We start from the raw sequence: 23,986 nt of genomic DNA, 5'->3' as shown, positions 1-23,986 counted from the left end.
ACGAGTTTCAGCAAAGATGAGAAGTTGGGCTCTTGGTCCTAGTCCTAGCCCTAGAGCAACTGGCAATTGTTAGCATGGAAAAGGAAGGCTCCATATTTCTATTTCATACTTTTGTAAGAAGATCCCACTTCTGTTATTATCTTCCTCTGATTTACCTGGCCTACAGAGATCACCTTTGCTAAAACACAGTTTTGAATATGGTACCTTTCTACCTAAAGACTGTCGATATGGGCTGGAGATATGATTTAGTGGTTAAAAGTACCTACTGTCTTCCAAAGCACCTGAGTTCAATTTCCAGAACCCATGTTTGGTGGCTCATAACTGCCGACAACTTCAGCTCTAGGGAATCCAATACCCTCTGCTAGATTCTTTAGGCACCCACAAACATGTATATGCATGCCCTCCATGACACATTTGCATAAATGGATATAAAGTGAATCTTTATAAACACCATCAATTGTTCTCAAATGTTCAAGGTATGAAGTTGAACTAATGAAGGCGACAGCACAATGCTCAGCTTTGCTTCCAACTGTCTCCAGGCTTCCCCACAACATTTCCCCAGAAGTGGGGACTGCACCTGGCCATGCCATTTCCATTGGCTGCTTTTGATCACTAGTCATCCCGATGGAGCTGAAACTTCTCCCAACTTATCACCAATCAACCTAATTATAGTACTTAAAAAATAAGGACCATATTCTGGTTTGGCAGTGGAGATTTCTCTTACCATTTAAGTTCACAATGGTCACGTTGTCTCCTGATTTTTTATAAAACTTGTCACTACCACATTTTTTATAGCCCCGCTCCATTTATAATGAATGGTTGTTTTCAACTTTGTGGTGATAGTAAAATTTTTTCCATTACCATTCTTCCACAGAAGGTTGAATGTCTTACAGATAATAATGATAGTTTTTAGTTCTTTCTATTTCATGCATATTGCCAAGTATTAAAGAGGAATAAACTCAGTCTATATATTAGCTCTTTCAAGGCTAAATTATTTCAAAATAAATATATATCCCTTGTGACATTCCACATTACAATATATGTTAGCAATTAGTGGTACTGTAGTGTTTCTTTGAGTTTGTTTTTTTGCGTCTTTCAAAAAAGTAATTTTTGGGTACTTAAAATTTTAAGATATATACCAAAAGCATAGATAGTAAGATAGCAACATACCGTTCCAGAACAAAAACATGGGTACTTTTATGAAAAATAACACATAGCTGCTCTTTTCTATAATAGCACGTGGTACAGTAGCTTGGTTATCTGAGGTCAACCAATTACCTGGAAGAATGCGGATATTCCGGTTGGATTCTAAAGGCGATCCATCCTTGAACCAGGTGATGGTCGCTGGTGGATAGGAATATGCCTCACAGACCAGCGAAGTGGGGCTGTTAAGGATGACAATGACATCTTCAGGGCTGCCATCACTGTCTACACCAGCAATTGTTGGAGATACTGAGAAGATTTAAAGTTCTATTAAAGAAACATTCTTAGAAATTTTTCTAGATATGTGTTCCTGAATTGCCATTGTGCTTATCTATGTAATCATTGGCTTTAAGAGCTACAGAATTACTAACCATGGTTATTCTATATCGAATCAGTGAAAAATGTCACAAGGAAAAGGAGGAAGGCGACATATACAGAAGAGGTAATAATAACATACTGGGGTAAGTGTAACACAAATTTCCCAGGCCTGACTTTCATTCATATGTGTCTTTCTGTATAAAACTATGTCAGTTGTGCCTATAGAAAGCTTTAGTCTGGTACATGATGTACTCTTTATATAGGCTACTATCTACTGCTGTTTACCTGATGACCTTCACATCAACTGGTATTTTGGTGGATCCTTCTTGCATATATGTATTTATACATATGGTCCATTTAGACTGTGACCTCTCTTAGAGGTTCCTGTTCTATGTGGGAGTATGAAAGCATTTGTTCATATGAGAGGATGTATGTGTTCTCCAATTTATTTAGGCGTCACTACAAAAATAATTTAAAAACCTGAATATTTGTATATTCACATACAGGTCAGTTGAGTTTAGTGCAAGTTTTTAAATATCAGTCTTCAAATGGAATGCATTTAGGTGGTATATATTAAACTTGAGAAACTGAGTAGGAACTTAGAATCTGTTTCAATGACATGCCTGAGGCATAAACATAACTTGGATGCTGTAGGACCAATGTTTTTGCATCAATGCATACAGATGTTTAATCACACCCTGGGTACAGAGACTGGAATAAGCAAAATCTCCAATAAAGGCAGAGTCTCAGGTTGAGACTCACTGCTTCTCTGTGACTCCTTGATATGCACAACTTTCTCCCTCACCACTGCATATTTAAATGTCTATCTATGTATATCTCGATCCTTCTTATTTCTTGCACAAAGCACTATGCCCGGAACATAGTTTATTCAGCAGCAATGAAAGAACGAAATAAAAACAGTCTACTTACACAAGTGCTGGTACCCTTCACATAATGAAATTCTATGATAGGAACACACACACACTTACTACACTTACACACACACACACACACACACACACACACACACACGGAAATGATATTCACACCTACCAAACACATTGAGACTGAAACTTTTGCTTTTGTCACCAGCTGGGTTAGAGGCCAAACATGTGTATCGTCCTGTGTGTGATACTTGAGCATTGGTGATCTGAAGAAAACGGCCATCAGACATGAAGTGGTGGTCCTCATCTTCTAGGAGAAGCTGTCCATCTTTGTGCCATGTGATCTGTGGCACAGGGTTCCCTGTTAAGGAAAAGCCATTTTTTTCCAAGGGCGTCTCAATATCACATATCTTTCAACGACCAACATGCAAAGAAGGCATCACCACACATTTGCTTTCTTTTTTATATCCCACCCTTCAAACAATGAAAGGCTGTTCTTCGTGACAGAGTGTCGAAAATGAAACTTTAATGGAGCAGTGATTGCATTAGGGTGAAAAAGATATAAAAATAGAAATCATTTCAAATGTAGGTTTGCTTTTTACCTGTAAATAATTCTAAACACAGGTCTCTGCGTTTAATTGTAAGTGCGTCAGCTCATATAATTAACTATTTTCACTGTAAATTACCCTTTGAAAAAAATGGAGCACACAGTAAATTACTCTTTGAAAGAATGGAGCACATGTAATTTTAAAATACTACAAATTCTTTTTCATTCATCTTAAAATCTTTTTATTCTTTAGATACAAAACAGTAAAGACTAAAGCATTTAATTCTACTAACATTTTGTTTTATATTGTGATTATTACCAAGAGTTTGGAGATATAGCTAAAATAATCACTTATTCAATATTTGTAGCCAGTGAAGAACACTTTAGAAAGTTATAATGGAGACACGTGTTAAATATTTAAAATGATTCAGATGACTTCCTGTAATTTAAAAACTACAAAAGCACATTGTGTTAACCAAGCTGACTAGAATGGACTACTAAAGCCAGAAGCTTAAACAGAGAATGCTGTGAAGTTTAGGCAAAGACAAGGAGGGACAAGGAGCGGTGCAGGGCAGGAGGAGGGAAGACGCCTCTTTCTTACGCTGAGATAAAGCTGTTCTCTAACCCACACGTGTTAACCACCCCACAGTTTGTGAGAAAGGAAAGGCTGGTGGTGCATTCGTCACTCTTCCTACTTCTGTTAGAGCATCTTCTCATCTCAGTTTATGACTCACACAAGGCATGTGAGTAGTAAAATAAGAAGCTTTTCCAACCTTTCTTAAAACTCCATTTTTCCACACAGTGTTCTGGGCTACCACCTTGCTCATCTAAAACTGCAAAAAGGGAGGGGGCTTGAAATGTTCTTTTAGATATCTTCTAAAAATTTAATTAATTTACTTTTTAAATTTATCTTACTTTTGAGATTATGATATAATTACACTCTTTTCCTCTTCCCCTTCCTCCTGCCCAGACTCCCACATACTCCTCCTAGGTCTTTTTCACAAATCTTTTTATTTTGATTCCATGCAAGAAATCATTTGTTGGTTAAAGATTGTAATATTAGCTTTTGAGTCTTGGTTTTCCCTAGCATCTATTATATTTGTAATGCACAAACACATCGGCAAAGGTGATAGCTTTGTTCTTGCTCACTCCTCAACATCAAATAAAATTTCTACTTATTTCTTTAAAGTAAAATGTAAGAAAACAAGAAAAGTAAAGTAAGCAGAAGCACAAGGAAGGAGAGAGAAAATAGAAGGGATTGGCAAGAAAAGAAAAAGAATGTACTTAAGTATGAACCTAATAAGAAAAATACTTTATTGATTAAAGAAATAATATTCTGCTTCTCTCCCGTCTGTCCTTCTTTCCTCTTTTTTAAGTGGTTTTATTTATTTTTATCTTTATTGAATCTGTAAGGTTTCCTACTGCTCTTTACCCAGGTACACTACACCACCATTCAATTCTGAATGCCTATTACAGTGGCTACACTTTCCCCAGATGATTGAAAGACATTCTTCCCCTCCACAACACACACACACATTCTACAGGCAATGATGATCATCTTGTGCAGCAAGTTCCAGAATTAAAGAACTGACTCCTTACCTGTCGCTTCACAAGTCAGTGTAACACTCTGTTTCTCTTTAATCTTCACGTCTTCCAATGTGTTTTCACCCACAATATGAGGAGGAACTAAGATCACAAAAGCATAGCAAAAACAAAGTCACAACTCTACAGCCAGGCTGTTTTGTAAGTGCCTAAACTTAAACAAATCCTTTTCGTTATTTAGTGATTTGAATGTCAAAGTGTTGGGTTTTTTTTTTTTTTTACCAATTCTACCATTATACTTTAAAATGGTTACAAATCCAATTTTAACAGATGAAATTGTAATTTAAATCATAAATATGAATAAAATGCCTGATAGTCATATTTAATCGTTTATTTGACACTCCCTCTAATCCTGTGGGAAATGGGCTGCAAAGAAGGACTGTGAATCAGACTGGGCTGTGGACAAGTCTGTGGAGGATTGTCTTAATTATGGGTATTGAGCTTGAGGAGCCATCTACTCTGGATGGCACTAGTCTCTCGGTCTGACTCCTGGACTCTGTGGGAGAGAAAACCAGCTGAGTCTATGCAAATAGGCATTTTGGTTCTTTCTGTTCTTGACTGTGCATGTGAATGATTTCAACTGTCTGCTCCCTTGGCTTCACCATGGTGATGAGCTGTGACCTCACACTGTGTTTAAAATACATCCTCTCTCCCCTAAGTTACTTTGGGTGACTTTATCACAGAGACATCAATGAAGCTAAGACAGAAAGCATCCATGAGTAAGCTCTCTTGCTTGAAGCAAAGCACATCGTGTCTTAGGACGGTTCTGAGAAGTTGTAAATTGGCACAACGGGGCAGTTTTGCAGTAGAATCGGACTCATTTCCTCCAAACAATTGTAATGCTAAAACCTTGCCAAGAATCATAGTTCAGGGGCTAAAGACCACATAGGTATAAATTCCAGCTGTGAATAAATTTGAACTCTGTGTCCAGAATGCATTGAGGCCAATTGGATTTTCCCCTTAGATACTGCAAAGTCCACAAGTACCTAATACTGAAAGTCCAAACGTTTTCCTTTCTTCACCGGCTGCATTCCTTACAATACAAGTATACTGGCCAGCATCTTCTGGTCTGGTCTGCATCAACCGCAGCATCCTGCCTCCTGGAAAAGCAAAGCGCCAGATGACTGAAAAGATAAATGCAGTTCTGGGTGACATCAAGTGAGGAATGGAGTCTTGCAGAGAAGGTAAAATACTGTTGTGGCTAAGCGTGAAGTTATCCAGTAGAAGGTAGGAAAGGCAGGAGTATGCACAGAGGAATAGGTGTGGGGAATGACGAGAGGGGAGCTGGATAGAGTTTGGCCAGATTCGCCCTTGGATGTTAGGTGAAGGAATTCAGTATTTGCTGAAGGTGGGGGGAGTGATGTGCATAAAGCAAGGTCACAATCTGATTGGTGCTTTCACAAGTTGGGGTTGACCGGAAGCTCAGGAAAATAAAACCGTGCAATGAGGCTGAACAGGAATGCCAGCAAGAGGACTAGACTGGTGACTCAGATTTGGATAACACTGACATAAAAGGGAGCTGAAACCATGAAGATGGACTGACTGGCAGCTATCAGGTCAGCTTCTTGGAAATCCTGGCGTCATTAATGACAGGGTTATAGGGTCACCTCAGGCATGGGTGCAAATGCTATCTTGGCTTATTTCCATATTTTGAATTTGTGTTTTCCTTGAAGAGGAAATGCACATAAACTGAGACATTCTGAAAGATGAACTTTGGCGAGAAATTCCCTTTAAGGACAAAGGTAGAGAGGGTCAGCATGTAAGACAGAGCAAAGCCTTTTGGAAAGAAATCCATGCACTGGAAATAGGTACTGCTTAGATTTATAAATAGTTTTTAGGTAGGCATTTTTTTTTTGCTTAGCACCTTAGATTTGTACTAAAAATTTTAATGGATACACATAAAATTCTCACTTAAATAGTCACCTGAATCTAAGGAACTACTGCCTGCTTGCAGTTTACATAGAGACAAGCCAGTAGTGATTGTCCCAGCAACTTGCCTGCCCTCAATTCACCATAAGGTGAATATAACAGTATCTCATTTGAGAAAAGCAAAGCTGATTGCTTGACCTGAATTTTATTTTTCTCAGCCAAACAGAGGTAAATGACAGAAACAGGGTTTTCCTTTTAAACACTTGCGTCAGTTTGGCAAAGAGCCACCCACTCGTGGCTAGTTCAGATTATTGAGACCATACAGTGGTTCCAGTTGAGGGAGATTCATGTGATACAACTTTCATGAGTCATTTCTGGGTCTCCAATGCTCAGTCAACTAGATCACATCTTTCTTTTCTCTTTGCTTCCTGATCCTTTCACACAACCTTGCAAAAACCTGAAGTGAGTACGACAGCGATGTGTATCAAGATCGCTCTTGTTCCATGTTCTCAGGTCAGTTATCTGTTCTGTGACAAGGACAGGGCCGTCTCCAAAGTCTGCTTGCAGACAAGCCTCAGGAAGATTAGTCTTCCCGAAACAGAAGTGTGTGGCAGGCAGAGTAGCAAGCAGCGAGCAAGTCGTATGTCATTCACCTGCTTCCTATTTATCCGTCATACAGACCACATCCTGACTGTAAAGCTGAATGCGTCCTTTGGCAGTCATAAGGTGAAATACTCTTAATGCGCTGTGCTCAGGGATCTCCCGCTGCTGGTCAATCAAAACAAAGCTAAACAGAACCAAAACACCACGCCTGCAAATGTGTAAGGAGCCAGCCGACAGCGCTTTGCCACGCTGTTTTCATTTCTGCAGTCTTTGATGTTATCGCATCTAATAAACTCAAACTTTCCAGAGCTGAAACTACTTTTAAAAAAAGAAATGAAGATAATTTTGAGTGGAGAGGATAATGTGCTCAGGCTTTTGGTAGCCAGACTGTAAAAATATCCCTGCCACTACTCTCCACTTTGTAAGGACACGGAGACAGAGTCCTATGAAATGAAAAGCATCATAGGACACAGAAAGGATTCAGGGAGTTTCCCAAGATACGGATTGAAAATTGAGTGCTTTAGCAAGCACTGTGTTAATAGTTTAACGTGATATAAACTCATTCCAGGTTAATAAAAGCCACAGAGCACAGATGCTGCCAAGGTTCACAAAGCTGAGCAACTTTCTCAAGAGCTGAAGAAAGATTATCTTTTTGGTCTATGTGACATCCATTATCAAAACAGGATGACTGTAGAGTTCTTGTGACAAGCTTCAGAAACATTCCAGGCTCGTATTGACCTAGGGATGGTAAGATACTCAGGTCTTTCTACAAAATTATCAGAAGCTGAACTAGTGATAAAGTCAGAGCATCCAGGGAATGCTTCCCAGAAATATAAGTACCATTCAGACAAGTCATGCATCAGTTGGCATACGTAGTACAGGGGATGTTATATAAGACAACTCCAACTCCTTTTTAACACATGAGCTAGGAGATTAATTTACCCTTCAGTTGAAAGATTTTTCCAGATACTCATTTACCCTGCTGTGTTTTAAATATGTTTGCATGATATGATGAGTGGGTAACATAATAAATACCTCAATCAGAAAGAAAAATGAAGCAACATAAATGGTGAAAATGAAAAAAACTGAAGAGAAGCAACATTCACATGAAGTAACCAGATGATCAGGGTATCCGAATTGTGAATACCTGAGAGGATTTTCACAGAACTGCCAAGGCTGACGGGCCAGCCATCTTTCAGCCAGGTTATGGAAGGCAGGGGGATGCCAGAGGCTTCGCAAGTCAGGGATACGGAGCTCTTTTCCACCACACTGACGTTCTCAGGGACTCCTTGGTTTCCAATGATGCTTGGAGGGGCTGTAAGATAAAACCAAGGTGACTGGAAATAGAAAAGAAGGCTGACGATACATGATCCTCAGCGGCTTATTTCCAGCAGGAGCCCTCCATTTTCTGGTCAATAGTAATCAAAACAAGCAATCATTATAATGCCACCTCTGAAAATAAAAACGTATGTCGCTGCTTTCCAATTTTGGTCAATTTAGGCTTGAAATATATTCCAGTAATAGGGAGCTAGTTCATGAGTTACTCCTATTTACTGACAGATTTATAGCATGAATTCACAACCTTCTTATAAACAGTATTCTGTAAAAAATGTTATGCTCTTAAAATTAGATGAATTTAACAAAGAGATATTTAATATTAATTTCTCCTTTTAAAATCCTGTTCTCTTCATCCTTAGCATACACACTGGCTACAAACATAAGAGATTAACATTAAGATTCAATCATCATCTTTTTGTTTGTTATGAAACAGAGTTTCATTTTGTAACTCATGTTAATTTGGAACTCCCTGTTGAGTCAGGCTGGCTTTGAACTCACAACCCTCCAAACTCAGCCTCAAAAGTTCTGGGATCATAGACACACATCAGCAGAACTAGATTTCTTCATTCATTAATGGCATTCAAGCTGTAAAATTTGAATCCATTGCTTCTAGAGATTTAAAATTCATGCATCAGATTGCCTGTATATAAACAGTTGGCTTTGAATAGTTCATGTCTGGTTTCTTTTTGCCACAAATATGTACTTTATTCATTAGAATCTTAAATCTGACTTTAATACAACTCATATCCAAGGAACACTAGGCAGCAAAGTTTAAAATAGTCTTATTTAAGACTTGAATTTGAAAATTGTATTCTTAAAGGAGTTAGCCAGATGTGGTGGTGCATGCCTTTAACCCCAGCACTAGAGGAAAAGGAGGTTGATTCACATCAGCCTCATCTACACGGTGCATTCTAGGCCAGTTGACTGCATGGTAAGAGCTTATCCTAATTTTTTTCTGCTTTATTATATGCATCCTCAGAAGACCACTCTATGAGTTTCTCTCAGCAAGTAACATGAAGTTGGGTGTAGAAAGTTACATGACAAGCACATGATAAGACTAGGGATGCAGTAAATATGTAGAACATATTTACATATGTAGAACATAGGGTGGGCTCTGTGAAACACTGTCTTCTTGCTCTCACAATCTCACACTCTCTGTAGTTATCTGCACAAGAACTATACACCACCAAAGCAGTCAAAATTCATGCCCAGATGAGGGAGATAACCCCAAGCCATACTCCTTACTGGGAGCTATTGCTAGTCACTAGCTGCTGGGGAAGGGAGAATCATTCTTTTTGGAGGGTATGGCCAGGGGAAACTTCCCACTGCTTCATGGTCCTACACATACTCAATGGGCGGCACTGTTTGGACTTAGTAATATATCAGAAAGAAAACAAAGGAAGTTAGGAGGGACAGATTTTGAGGGAGATTCAGGTAGAGTTGGAGGGCAAATGGATGATGAGATGTGTAAATGATCATATTTCCATGTATATATGCATGAAATTCTCAAAGAATAAAAAAAAAGATGGGCTATAAGTAGAATACTTTCAGATCTGAGGTCTATGCACCCAGGATGCTCGATTGTATCATTCTGTGCTGGGGAATATTATTTTAAGGTGTGTTACTATTGTTTATGTTGTGGAACATTTGCTTAATGATATAAAGATGTGTTGCTTTTGTTTCTGCTGCCTTTAACTCTGTGAAGCTGTGATTCTTTGCCTGTCTAAAACACCTGATGGTCTAATAAAGAACTGAAAAGACAATAGCAAGGCAGAACCAAGGGTAGGTAGGGCCGACAGGCAGAGAGAATAAATAGGAGGAGAAATGACAGGAGGAAAAACAAGGAAGAGGAGGAGCAGCAAGAGAACAAGGATAGGAGGATGCTAGGGGCCAGCCACCCAGCCACCCAGCCACCCAGTCACCCAGCCACCCAGTCACCCAGCCACCCGGTCACCCAGCCACCCGGCCACCCAGCCACCCAGTCACCCAGCCATCCAGCCACCCAGCCACCCAGCCACCCAGCCACCCGGCCACCCAGCCACCCGGTCACCCGGCCACCCAGCCACCCGGCCACCCAGCCACCCGGTCACCCAGCCACCCAGCCACCCGGCCACCCAGCCACCCAGTCACCCAGCCATCCAGCCACCCAGCCACCCAGTCACCCAGCCACCCAGTCACCCAGCCATCCAGCCACCCAGTCACCCAGTCACCCAGTCACCCAGCCACCCAGCCACCCAGTCACCCAGCCACCCAGCCACCCAGTCACCCAGCCACCCAGCCACCCAGCCACCCAGTCACCCAGCCATCCAGTCACCCAGCCACCCAGTCACCCAGCCATCCAGCCACCCAGTCACCCAGCCACCCAGTCACCCAGCCACCCAGCCACCCAGCCACCCAGCCACCCAACCACCCGGTCACCCAGCCACCCAGCCACCCAGCCACCCAGTCACCCAGCCATCCAGTCACCCAGTCACCCAGCCACCCAGCCACTCAGCCACCCAGCCACCCAGCCACCCAGCCACCCGGCCACCCAGCCACCTGGTCACCCAGCCACCCAGCCACCCAGCCACCCAGCCACCCAGCCACCCAGCCACCCAGTCACCCAGCCACCTGGTCACCCAGCCACCCAGCCACCTGGTCACTCAGCCACCCAGCCACCTGGTCACCCAGCTACCCAGCCACCCAGCCACCCAGCCACCTGGTCACCCAGCCACCCAGCCACCCAGCCACCTGGTCACCCAGCCAGTCACACAGTAAGACTGAAAGTAAGATATATGGAAATAAGAAAAGGAAAAAGCCCAGAGACAAAACATAGGATAATTTAAGAAAAGCTGGCAAGAAACAAGCCAAATTAAGGCTGGGCATTCACGACTAAAACCTTCATGTGTGATTATTTGGGAGCTGGGTGGCAGCCCCCCCCAAAAGCCAAAAGAGTAAAACATCGCACACCAATCCTGTGACCAGATCAGGCGATTCTCTCTCTCCTTACCATGAACACTTAAGTCGTATCTTTTGTCTGTCATTCCTGCCACATTCACAGCAACACACACGTAACGGCCTGTGTCAGATACATGAACATTCTTCAGCTGAAGGATGCGACCTTCATCCAATATTTCCACTCCCTTTCCTGTGGACAAGGGGCGGCCATCTTTCATCCAGGTCACTGTCGGCTGAGGATTACCCTGCACCTCACATTCCAAGGAAATGCTCTTCCCACGGATGACAGTCATTTCAGGGCGGTGGCTGTCACTGTTGGCTATAGATGGTCGAACTTTGGGAGAAAAGACATAATGAGAAACAATACAGGAAACATTTGCTTCACTTCTGATAGGAGTTTTCACCTTGAACTTCTGCTCCTCTTGCTTCTGCTTCTAAAGAGCAAGGATAACAAGGAATGCACCACCACACTCAGGCGATGTGGTCGGGAGATGAGAGGCAGGGTCTTGTGCACATTAGGTGAATACTATCAAATGAGTTACAGCCTCAGTCCCACGATACACTATTATGTCAATATATTAGCTACAAAAAAGGCTCAAAATAGCAGACTACATACCATACATGACATATTGTCAGCATACTGAGAGGTAGAATTGGTCTCTTTCTAAGTGGGTTAATATCTAAAAGAAAGCTATTGACCCAGGAGAAAAAGAATCCTGAATTTACTCTTTTTTGAGAAGTAATAATTATAATTGAACTTATCAATTATAATTCAAATTTACAAAAGTGTTCAAGTACTATAATGGATGTGGTAGCTTAGAGCTTCTTAACTTATCTCATTAGAGATTCCTCTTCACCGGATAAGGCTTTATATGGCATATATAGATAGAACATATCTACAAATCAAATGCTCACTGATAACAAATCATAAAGAAACTTATTTTAAAATAATCTTTAGTATGCATGTAATTTTACCAATTACTAAAGACAAAGGCAAATCTGTATACTCATGAGATGGACAAGTATGTTTATTTCTACATAATTCAAACCTTTAATGTATAAAGACAGACTCTATGGGGGCTGGGCTATCTTAATATAAGACAAAATAGTAACACCCTTTTTCCTGTCTGGCATCAGTGTGGATTTGCTCTTACAGATGTAGCAATCATCTTAACACCATAGAAGGGCTAGAAAACCACAGCGCCTCCATATTGCTGGAATGATGAGGTGCCCATCTCCAGAAACCATCTAGCCTCGGATGTCTCCTTACGTGAGGAGGTAAACTGCCAGCCATGCCACTAGCAGCCAGTCACTCTTTTTCCCTGCAGCTGAATTTACCTAAGAGAAACTGATTCTAATAGTTAGAAACAAGGCTATCATGGGCCAGTGTTAGTAAACTAGGGTTCTAGGGACATGTCTACCACACAAAAGCCACATTACCTCGTTCAATCATGGAAAAGTCTCTGAGTTTGAATTCCCACGCATGAATGATAGAGGCATCCCTTCCCCCTCATGCAGAGATGCACATAAAGATTAAGTAATTAGAGCATACTTGCAAGCACTCTAAAATGTTGCACAGGTTATAGTCTAAATATTCTTTTAAAATAAAGCATTTATGCTTTTTAAAGACACTCGAGGGCTGGGACTGTAGTTTAGATGGTGAGTGGTCCTTGCCTAGCATGTATGAGGCAAGTATGCTAGCACATGCTATAATCCCAGCATCAGGAGATGGATAAAGGACGATAAGAAGTTAATGGCCACTCAACTATGCACCAAGTTTGAGTCTAGCCTGGGCTACATGAGAACTGATCAAAACAAACAAACAACAAAAACACCACCAGCATCAAAATCTATAAAGCATAATCCCTTCTCTTCCCTTTCTACACATTTACCCCACCCAGCATATTGTGACCACCTGATGAGTCTGTTACTGGTGGGAAGATGGCATGAACAGCTATATTTCTGAATAAATAATCACCTGAAGGAACTAATTGCTCTCTGGTTATGTCAGCACGATTTATACCACAGTATAGCTGTACTATGAATGAACCTTATGGCTCCAAAGAGAAGCAGAAAGGAAATAGACTAATCTCTGGAAGAAGATGGTGCCCGGAGCTTGAGGAGGTCAATAACTTACCGTAAACTTGCAGGTTATAGTCTTTATTTGCGATTCCGGCCACATTGGAAGCCACACATGTGTAGAGTCCCGCATCAGCTTTCTCGGCAACTGAAATTTGCAGCCTCCTGCCTCCAGACAAAATGCGAACTCGTCCAGCAGAGTCAGCCAACACCAGAGAGCCTGCAACGAAACCCAAATAGCAGCATTTGAGGCAAAAATATGTAGATTGTATGTACATGCCCAGACAATACCTTATTGTTTGTGTATCTAAAAGGTAGACAGCCCTGCGATATCATCATTTTCTTGTGGGCAAAATAAAGAACAGCATGAAATACAATTTTCAATGGTTTGTTTTATGTTTAGCGGGTGTGGATAAATATTTGCTAATGAAAATCTACTCAACTACAGGCTTTAATCCTAATATATGTCGCAAAACTTCCATAAATGCACAAAGTGTTTATTTTAGAAAACCCCTTTTCAGACATTTGTAAAGAAAAATAATTCTTTGAATAGTAGACTCTTGGTGATTATAAATGTTTCATAATACATTTGATACAAAGCAAGACATAATGTAGAAAATTGATTTTTCTGTTGAGCAATTAGTCTGAAAATGATCTTCAATGAGATAACATCGAAGTTTGGAATGCTGAAGGTTAATACAAAGCAATTCTTATGCATTCAGCATGAAAACCCCTGTAAAGGTTTTTGTTGTTGAATTTTTATATTTTTTAAAAATTGGTATGTTAGCCAAACAAAAGATAGTCATTCTGTCTTATCCATCTATCTACCTATCCATCTCTCTCTATCTACCTACCTATCATCTATGTGTCTGTCTATCTATCTGTCTGTCTATCTATCTATCTATCTATCTATCTATCTATCTACTATCTATCTACCTACCTACCTACCTATCTTTCTATCATCTCTCTATCATTTAAACTTTTAGCAATGCAAACTGACCTTTCTTCTTCCACGTAAGATTTGGGGGTGGAATTCCACTTGATTCACAGAGCAGAGTGATGAGATTCCCTTCAATGGCAGTAAGTTGCACAAGGTCATCAGATCCATGAATACTAGGTGGTACTGAAAGGAAAGGAAAAGCATTGATTCTACAGTTTTTACAGTCATGTAGTTTTCCTAGTACACTTTACACATAGTAGAAATGGCTTCTACCCAAATAATGAAAGAGAAAAGTACTTAAGGTTGAATGTCACATCCAAAGAACACAACCAATTCCTAGTAAAAGACCTTTCCACTGTCATGGAAATTCTACAGTTGAAGATCGAAATTCTGTAGTTGAAGAAGTTGAAATGGCGTGACTATCATAGGTATCTAGGCATCGGCGTGAGAGTGCTGATACCTCCCAAATGGAAAGTTAACCCAGACACTGATGCCCAGCCAGCTGTGATATCTCAGATGCTCACTGGAAGTAGAGTGCAATAGCCACACAATGTCCAGTGAAAGACAAGGCAAGGGGCTTCACTCAAGAGACAGACATTCCCTTATTCTAGATTGCACACCTCGTCCTTTATTGCTCTGTAGAATTTTACAGGGGGTTCTCCAAGTCTGTCTTGATTATCAAGCTCCTCTCAAAGGGGCTGCAGCCTAAAGACACTGACTAAACTCCTCCCTCACCTCCTTAGGATACTGCCGTATCATCCAGTGGCAGACACTCATTCTTCCAAGCTCCGGGGAGTTGAGTGGTCATAGAATCATTTTCATGCCCCACTGAAGTTTCAGTCCTTATTCAACCACCTCTGTGCAAACAATTCTATTCTTCTGAAGCTCATTGGACCAATTCATTTCTTCCTATCACGTCTGTGAATCTGTCACTCATCTGCTCACTGACTGGCTACTGAACTTGTTTTTGCTCTTCCTCTTCATGCCAAGTCCTTCCATCATTCTGTAGGAATGCAGTATCTACATGAATAACTAGTTTAAATACCAAAAGTTCACTTCTTCTGTCTGCTCCTCCCCTTCTCCACAGATGAGCCAATGGCCTTTATGTCATCTAGAAAATTCCTCCTACATGTTCATAAATTCAGCCACGGTTTGATAATTGCTCCATTCTTTCTTTCTCCTCGAGTAGTCCAAACTCTCAACTCACTCTCCTACTTGAATCTTGAGTGTTTGCACATCTCAAATATCTCTATTCAGGTTATTCTTGTTTATTGACCCCTCTGCACCTTAGATTTCACAATCAATAATTTCAATGACTCATTTGCCAATGATCTCATTGTCTGGCTCCTTGCCCTTCTTATTTATAACTACTGCCATCAAGTCAACGAGTTACACAAAAGGAAATGACACAACCACAGACTGACACTACTCTAAGATCATAATCTCCACTTTCAACTCCAGCCTCAGCTACTCCTGGGGGCTTCCAGGAGGAAAAGTAGTCACAAATCTAAAGAAGACTCCATCTAGATCTCACATTGCTTCTTTACATGTCACATATGATTCTCGAGCACTGCCGAGCATGGTCTGTCCAGAATTGAACACCACAACCCCTGTTCCTTCTCTAAGGGAGACACCACCACTCACAAGCCCAGCTGACTGAGGAACACAGATATGTGTAGCCTCTGCTCATCTTGATTCAGTTTTTTAAATACATCTGGAGCATAGCTGATTTCTTTGAAAATATATATTTAGGCATCCAGGTTCTTCTTTAAAACTTTTTAATATGTTCTGAGACACTTAGAATCAAATGCACTGATAGAGGTTTCATCAATCCATCCCCAGTGCCTTTCTACCACACATTTCCTCTCCACTGTGCCATACGAGCCAATAGTGAGCAATGCTGAGTTCCCTGATGAGACAGTGTACTTTAGTAGTATTCACAGTTAATACCTGCTCATGCTTGTGGTCTCAATTACATGGCATATAAATCCATATATCTTTCTATTTAACCTAAAACAGACATTTCATTTAAATTTAACCATTTGGAGTTTTCTTTTTCTTTCTTTCTTTCTTTCTTTCTTTCTTTCTTTCTTTCTCTCTCTCTCTCTCTCTCTCTCTCTCTCTCTCTCTTTCTTTCTCCTTTCTTTTTTCTTTTGTTTTTTGGCAGACAAACATTTTTCTTTCTTTTTTTATTTTATTACTTAAAAAAAATCAATCCAAATTCCCACCCCCTCCTCTCCTCCTACTCCGTCCCCACACCCTCCCACCCTCCCCCCTCCAGTCCTAAGAGAGGACAAGGTACCCTGCCCTGTGGCAAGTCCAAGGCCCTCCCTACTACATCTAGGTTGAGCAAGGTATACATCCAAAGAGAACAGGATCCCAGAAAGCCAGTACATGCAGTAGAGACAAATCCCAGTGCAACTGTCAGTGGCCCCTCAGTCTGCCCCAACTGTCAACCACATTCAGAGGGACTAGTTTGATCCCATGCTCATTCAACCCAGTACAGTTGGAGTTGGTGAGCTCCCATCAGCTCAGACAAACTGTCTCAGTGGGTGAACCCCTCATGATCTTGACCTCCTTGCTCATATTCTCACTCCTTCTACTCTACAACTGAACGTTGGGAGTTCAGTCCAGCACTTCGATGTGGTTCCATAGCAGCATTATTTGTAATAGCCAGAACCTGGAAACAACCAAGATGCCCCTCAACTGAAGAATTGATAAAGTATGGCACATATACACATTAGAGTACTACTCAGTGGTTAAAAAACAATGACATCTTGAATTTTGCATGCAAATGGATGGAATTAGAAAACACTATCCTGAGTGAGGTAATCCAGACCCCCCCAAAGAATATGGTATGTACTCACTCTTAAATGGATATAAGCCATAAACAAAAGACATTGAGCCTAAAGTTCATGATCCTAGGGAAGCTAAGTAATAAGGTGAACCCAAAGAAAAACACATATAGATCCACCTGGGAATTGGAAATAGACAAGATTGCCTGACAAAATTGGGAGCATGGGGGCAGGGGGTAGAAGGAAGGGGAAAAGGGAGGGTTGAAGAGAACTTGAGGGAATGGGATATTCGAGATGGAAGAAGGACAGATATGAGAGTAAGGAAAGAAATATTTTGATTGAGGGAGCCATTATAGGGTTAGCAAGAAACCTGGCCCTAGAAAAATTCCCAGGAATACACAAGGATGACCCCAGCTAAGACTCTAAGCAATAGAGGAGAGGGTGCCTGAACTGGCCTTGTGCTGTAGTCAGACTGATTGATTATCTTTTTTTTTTCTGACTGATTGATTATCTTAAATATCACCATAGAACCTTCATCCAGCAACAGATGGCAACATTTGGAGTTTTCTAACCTGGAATTTTCATCTTTCTCATTAGCCACTATACTACACAGGAAATAGTAATCAAACATAGTAAAGAATGCATGTTTTTCAAGTGATCCTATCTCTGACATCTCAAATTTTCCACTATCATTCATTATTATATTTATTGCACTCTGCTTTTTGTTGTTAAATCTCTTCTTTCAGAGGCATTAGTTTATATATTAGTAAGGGACACCTTAAAGCTTATGTCCAGTGACTTCTATACAATATATAACATTACCCATTAACTTATCTATCCATCTATGTACATCTTATCCATTGCCTATTTAATTTTTTTCTGTTCTTAGTTTCCAAGCCATCATTTTTTTTCAAACTTAATTTTCTATTGATTCTTTGGGAACTTCACATCACACAACCCAATTCCACTCACTTCCCAGTCCTTCTGTAGCCACCCATCACCATTTAAAAAGAAATAGAAAAATGAAATAAAAAATAGAATTACAAATGAAAATATTAGATAAAGAAACAAAAAAAACATTTCACTGTTCTGTCTTTCCCACTTCTCCATCACCTCTTCATTCATCCTAGTGGCCTTGGAAGCTGCACTGTGTCATAGTAGACCCCTTTGTCCTAGCAGCGTTCCTTGTAAATATTCATTGTGTAATGAGTTGTTGGTCAAATTCAAGGCTTCTGGTACATCATCAATACTAGACCCTCACCGAAACTCCTCTTGGATATTCTGCTGTTGCCTGGAGTCATGGAGATCCTGCAGCTATGGTTTCGCAGGACCAGTTCCTTCACTCACTCAAGCAGGTCAAAGATGGGGTAAATGCTGGGATGTGCCAACTCAAAGCCCTGGATGTGTGACTGAATAGATAGCTGAGCTGATTAGTCAGGGCCACTGGGACCATTTCCCTCAGGCGGGGGTGGAGCCAGATCTCCCATGCCCTCCTATGAGAGTCTGGATCAACTCTACAGTGCTAGGGTAATGGGGGGCGTGCTGCTATCCCAGAGCTGATAAGGGGCGGGGTCAGCTCTATGCCATCACTTTTAATAGGTTTTCCTCCAGCCTCTTTGACTGCATCATCTCAGTTTTCCTTATCCGGCCCCTTTTCTATCCCCATATAGACAGCAATGGTAGCCATTCTATATGGCATTCTCTCTTATCTCTTTAAGGGACCTCAGCTCCTATCTACGTATATTTATAATTCTAATCTTGTTTGTATTTCTGACTGCATGAGGACAACTTCACATTGTTGGTTCATAGACAGTTCAAAAGCTTCAGGTCTCCTCCTCCCTTATTTTGTTAATGGGTTTCCCTGGGCTCTCCACTACACCTATATCAACTTTTGTGCATGTCTGCCTCAACCTCCCTCCTCCCTCCTCCCTCCTCTTACCCTTGCCCTTATTTCCTTCACCCCATCCTTCTTCTCCTTCCTACCAGTCCATTCCTCTTCTGCTTTCATGTTTTCTGTTTGCTTTCATTTTGGCTTCCACATTTGAGAGAAAGTGTGTGACACTGGTCTCTCTTCTCATCTCTCTTTCCAGGTGGTCATGACTCCTAATTTCCCATCTGAAGCCAACTCCTTAACCTTTACTTTATAATTTTTAGCTCAATGTCTTGGAAAAATTGAGACATATGAGAATATTTTTCTCATTTGAAAGAAACGAAGAAGAAAAAGAAGGTGAAATGGAGAGGGGGAAGAATAGAAAGAGCTAGGAATGGAAATTGATGATGCATAATTCATGTGTAGTCGGTGTAAGTTTGCTATATGGCAAATTGTAGCATTTAAGCACAAACTCATCTTCTTACAGAGTGAGGAGTAGCTTTTCTTGTAACTAACTGCAATGATTATTAAAATGATAATTAGTTTTAACAAGCTATTTCTATATACATACATGCTTTTAAAATTAACTTGTCCATCAAAATTAAGACAAAACTTCCTCTACTTATCTTTTTATTTGAAACTCGGGAGGCAGAGGCAGGCGGATCTTTGTGAGTTCAAGGCCAGCCTGGTGTACAAGAGCTAGTTCCAGGACAGGCTCCAAAGTTACAGAGAAACCCTGTCTCTAAAAAAACATAAACAAAAACAAAAAAACAAACAAATAAACCAAAAAAGAAAAAAGAAAGAAAATGCCATTTTCAAGTGAGTCTGATATAAATTTCATTTCATTACTTCAGTAATTGAAAAGTTTTAACAAATTATTAAAGTTGAGATTTTATGTCACAAATAGATCCAAAGTGTTATTTAAAACAATGATAAAATGTTGGAGGTGAGAGCATTTAAAAAACAATTAATAGACAGCCACAGCCAAGGTATTGTGTATTACCTTACTAGCAAATGGTAGACATTTCAAGTGGTAATAGCTTCTGAATTACCACGGCAAATCTCTGCTGTCTTACAGGGCATGAGCACAATTTGCAAGTATACCATGGCCTTTTAAATGCACTCTTGCTGGACAAAGGACCACTAATTCTGGGGGAAGTCCAATCAGTCCAAGCCTGGCTGTAAGAGCCACAAGGATGCTGGGCAGGAGAGGGAGTCATGCCACACCAAAGTCGCAATGACAACATGTTTAAGCGCAGGGCATCCGTCCATCTGCTATGCATTTGCATGAGTGCCTTGAGCTGCTACTCAGGAAACTGCTGGTTTCCATCTGCGCAGCACGATGGATGGACGCCCCTTTAAAAACCGACACAGTCAGTAAAAGCAAATGGTAGGCTGGCTGCTTTGTGTAACAAATGCTCCTTATTCTTACCCCAGATGTTAACATTGTAGTTTTTCTCAGTTTTCCCAGCCACATTGGTTGCTTCGCAGGTGTAACGACCAGTGTCCTGGACCTGAGCATCTTCAATCTGAAATTTAAAAAAAAATGAGAGTTATGCTTGGAAGCCAGCAACAACCCCACCTCAACCCTTTTTTTGCCCTCCTTTTTTTTCTTCTTCTATTTTTTGAGACAAATTCTCACTCTGCAGTCTAGAATTCGCTAGGCCATTATTCAAGAAGGCCTGAGAATCACATCAGTTCTTTCTCAGCCTCTCTAGTGCTGGGATTAATTACTGGCAGGAGCCACCACGCTCAGCTTGAACTAGGGTTGTATATTAATGCACAGCATTGTCTCTTATTTTTAGTTTTATTCTGTACATTTCTAAATATACAGAGGTGGATAAATTGTAAAAACCAATGCCCATCACCCAGATTCAACATTTACCAAGATTTAAAAATACTCATCTACACCACATTCTGTCTTAACCCAGTTCATACCAGTTTTTAAACAATACAAAGATCTTCTAAATAAAATTTAGATAAAACAGCACAAACAATAATCACAAAACAATATCACTTTCTGATAAAGTCATTCAGCTTTTCAATGTATGATCCTTACGAATTCAGAAAGTAACTTAATAAGGTTGTGACTGGTTTATTACATATGTTCCCTCTATAATGGATCTGTAAGCTTCTTTAAGTCAAAAAATTAAATTCAATTAGTCTTAATCTTAACCATTACCCAGTTCAGTAGTTAGTAGATAATTGAGTTTTAGTTAAATATTTTCATACATGTAAATGCAGCATGGATCAGTACTCATTCATCATAACTTTTCATTACTCAGCTGATAATTTAAATCTTTAAAAATGTCTAGATTTATTTATTTTATTTATAAGAGTGTTATGTGAATCACATGTGTGCCTGGTATTGGCAGAGGCCAGAACAGAGTGTCAGATTCCCTGGAACTGGAGGTACATAAGGCTGTGAGGTACCATATGGGTGCCTAGAACCCATACCCAGGTCCTCTGGGAGATCAACAAACACTCTAAAGTACTGAGACATCTCTACAAACCCCACACAAATCTTTTACTGGGTTGGAGATGTAAACAGATCCAAGGCATTATATAATTTCTCATAGTTTCTGAGTATATATCTTAGTGAGCATATGAGGAATATAAAAATAAATTAATAAACGAGGCAAAATCACACAAGTTCAGAGATACTACATGCTGAATTGTTGCTTGCATATAAGCTTGCCACCGAAGATTCTAAAGACTCCAAAAGAGGAAGTGTGATGGGACTTCCTGTGATTGACAAGAGTATTTGGCTTAGCCAGGGTACACAGTCAATAAACACGTCAATCAACTAAAGCCAAACCTGCGTTACGTGAAATACTGAAGAGGTACTTGACACCAAACCTTCTCATTTTAAGGACAGAGGAACTTAAGTTCATTTCTTAGCTCCATGTGACCAAAACCCACACAACTGGTGGCAACCTACCCATTCTTAGAAAACAAAATAGGTAAGCATGAGCCTTACATTACAGTTTTAATTTTGTGTGTTCCCCCTCAAGTTTACTTATGTTATGAATATGTGCTTCTCAATCTATGACACTATTCTGAGAGGCTATGGAGCCCACAGAGGGGACAGAGCTGGTCAGTCACTAGGAACAGGCCTTGAAGATTCAGTTCCGGCTCTGGTTTCCCATTTTCTTCTGCTTCTGTACTTTTTGTGAATGGCCTCTAGCATCCTGTGCCTGCCAGATGTTCCTTCCTTGCCATGATGAGGAAGACTGAGACCCTCTGAAGCCACAAGCTGAAATAAACCTTTAAGCCTGTAAACTGTTTCCGAGCAGCATTGCGGTCACGGTAACGGTAACACCAGTAAATCACAAACACAGAAGTGGACTCGTTGTGACTAAATGTGACCATATGGGTCTTAGGCCTTTAGAACTGGATATTATGAGAAATTTGGAAGAGATTGGAGATGTAAGCAGAGAAGACTCGAATCCTGTAAATACGAGTGTCATGGATAAGTCTGGTGGGATCTTGGAAGACAGTAGGAGAAAGGCAGGCAGTAATGCCTGCACTTAAGTCATCGAAGACGGGAATCAGTACAGCATTGGGAGCTGGACTAGACCTATTTGTGTTATATTTCATCAGAAAATGTGTCTCCACCTTGCTTATATTTTGGCAATTTGAGTGAGGCAAAGTGAAAAAGTAATGGACTAATTACCTCAGCAAAGGAAAAGACAAAACAGCAGCAAAGCATTCGGGCTGTGGAATGGTTTAGGTTTTTTTAATATTTATTTCTTTGTAGTGTGTGTGTGTATGTGTGTGTGTGCGTGTGTGTGTGTGTGTGTGTGTGTGTGTGTGTGTGTGTGTGTGTAAGAGAACAACTTGAGTGGGGATGTTGATCCTCTCCTTCCACCAAGTGAGATCAGGGATTGGACTCGGGTGGACAGTCTTCGTGGCATGTGCCGGACCTGCTGAGCCATCTCACTGGTACCTGTGGCATGGTAATTGATGGCTGCGCTTAGTCCAGTTTACAGTAAGAATTAGCAGCAAGGACTGACACAGAAAGACATGAACATGTATGGGCTAGCCCAGCAGTTCTAAATCTGTGAGTGACAACCCCTTTGGGGTCAGACAATCCTCTAGCAGGGGTTGCCTAGGACCATCAGAAAACACAGATATTTACATTATGAATTATCACAATACTAAAATTACATTTATGGAATAGCAATGAAAAGAATTTTATGTTTGGGAATTGCCACAACACGAGGAGTGTATTCCTGTGTCGCTACACTTGTAAGGTTGAGAACCACTGATCTAACCAGAAAAGCAGCTCAATCCCTTAGAAAACTGAGGACAAAGTAGCTATCCTTGCTAAACATGGTAGTACCTTTAAAAAGAAACCAAGCAATTTGTATTGGGGTAATACAAAGTGTTCCTTGAGGTCATTTCAGAAATTAATAAGAATCCATAATCAAAGGTGTAGGCTGAGTTTTCTTGTGCTAGCGGCCACTCTCAAATAAACACTCAGAAAATTAATATTAATTGTAAATGCTCAGCTGATAGCTCAGAGTGACCACTAGCTAACTCTTACATTTTAAATTAACCCATAATTCTTATTGGCACTCTGTCACGTGACTCATGGCGTATTATTTCATTTTTTACATGCCCTGCTTCCTCTTTGTCTGCTGGCATCTCCTCTGATCCCAACCTTCTTAATCCCAGCATCCTTAGTGTGGTTGTCCTGCCTACATTTCTTGCCTGGCTATCAGCAGTCAGTTCTTTATTAACCAATGAGAGTAATACATATTCACAGTATGCAGAAGGATTATTCCAAAGCACAAAGGTTTAGTGTATAAAACCTTAAACTCTTTGAAAAATTTCCCTTCAAAAAGGCAGTACTTTACCCTAATGAGTTGCCTGAGGAAGTGCTTTCCCAGGTTCAAGCCAGGCACTAAAAGGCTGCTACAGCCATGGTCCAATGTAGGGCTTGGTAGAACTTGGTGTTGTCCATTTGGGTTTAGTTTGGCAGGCATGCAGAAGGAA

At 40.6% G+C, this 23,986-nt stretch overlaps 1 protein-coding gene across 1 annotated transcript in view; it reads right to left on the bottom strand.

The window, feature by feature from the left end:
- Hmcn1 (hemicentin 1) overlaps nucleotides 1-23,986 on the bottom strand; it is a 445,711-nt gene that overhangs the window by 117,909 nt on the left and 303,816 nt on the right. The window contains exons 42-50 of the mRNA XM_038349717.1: nucleotides 20,418-20,514; nucleotides 14,381-14,503; nucleotides 13,439-13,600; nucleotides 11,354-11,635; nucleotides 8,174-8,341; nucleotides 5,541-5,654; nucleotides 4,552-4,638; nucleotides 2,575-2,766; nucleotides 1,279-1,452 (exon numbers count right to left, since the gene is read on the bottom strand). Of these exons, the coding sequence (XP_038205645.1) occupies nucleotides 1,279-1,452; nucleotides 2,575-2,766; nucleotides 4,552-4,638; nucleotides 5,541-5,654; nucleotides 8,174-8,341; nucleotides 11,354-11,635; nucleotides 13,439-13,600; nucleotides 14,381-14,503; nucleotides 20,418-20,514 (1,399 nt within the window). The remainder of the gene's footprint in view (nucleotides 1-1,278; nucleotides 1,453-2,574; nucleotides 2,767-4,551; nucleotides 4,639-5,540; nucleotides 5,655-8,173; nucleotides 8,342-11,353; nucleotides 11,636-13,438; nucleotides 13,601-14,380; nucleotides 14,504-20,417; nucleotides 20,515-23,986) is intronic.

The sequence above is a fragment of the Arvicola amphibius genome, chromosome 12 (assembly GCF_903992535.2).
Source record: "Arvicola amphibius chromosome 12, mArvAmp1.2, whole genome shotgun sequence".
Lineage (NCBI taxonomy): Eukaryota > Metazoa > Chordata > Mammalia > Rodentia > Cricetidae > Arvicola > Arvicola amphibius.
The sequence above is the reverse complement of the archived record's forward strand: the minus strand, read 5'-3'. Positions and strand labels throughout refer to the sequence as shown.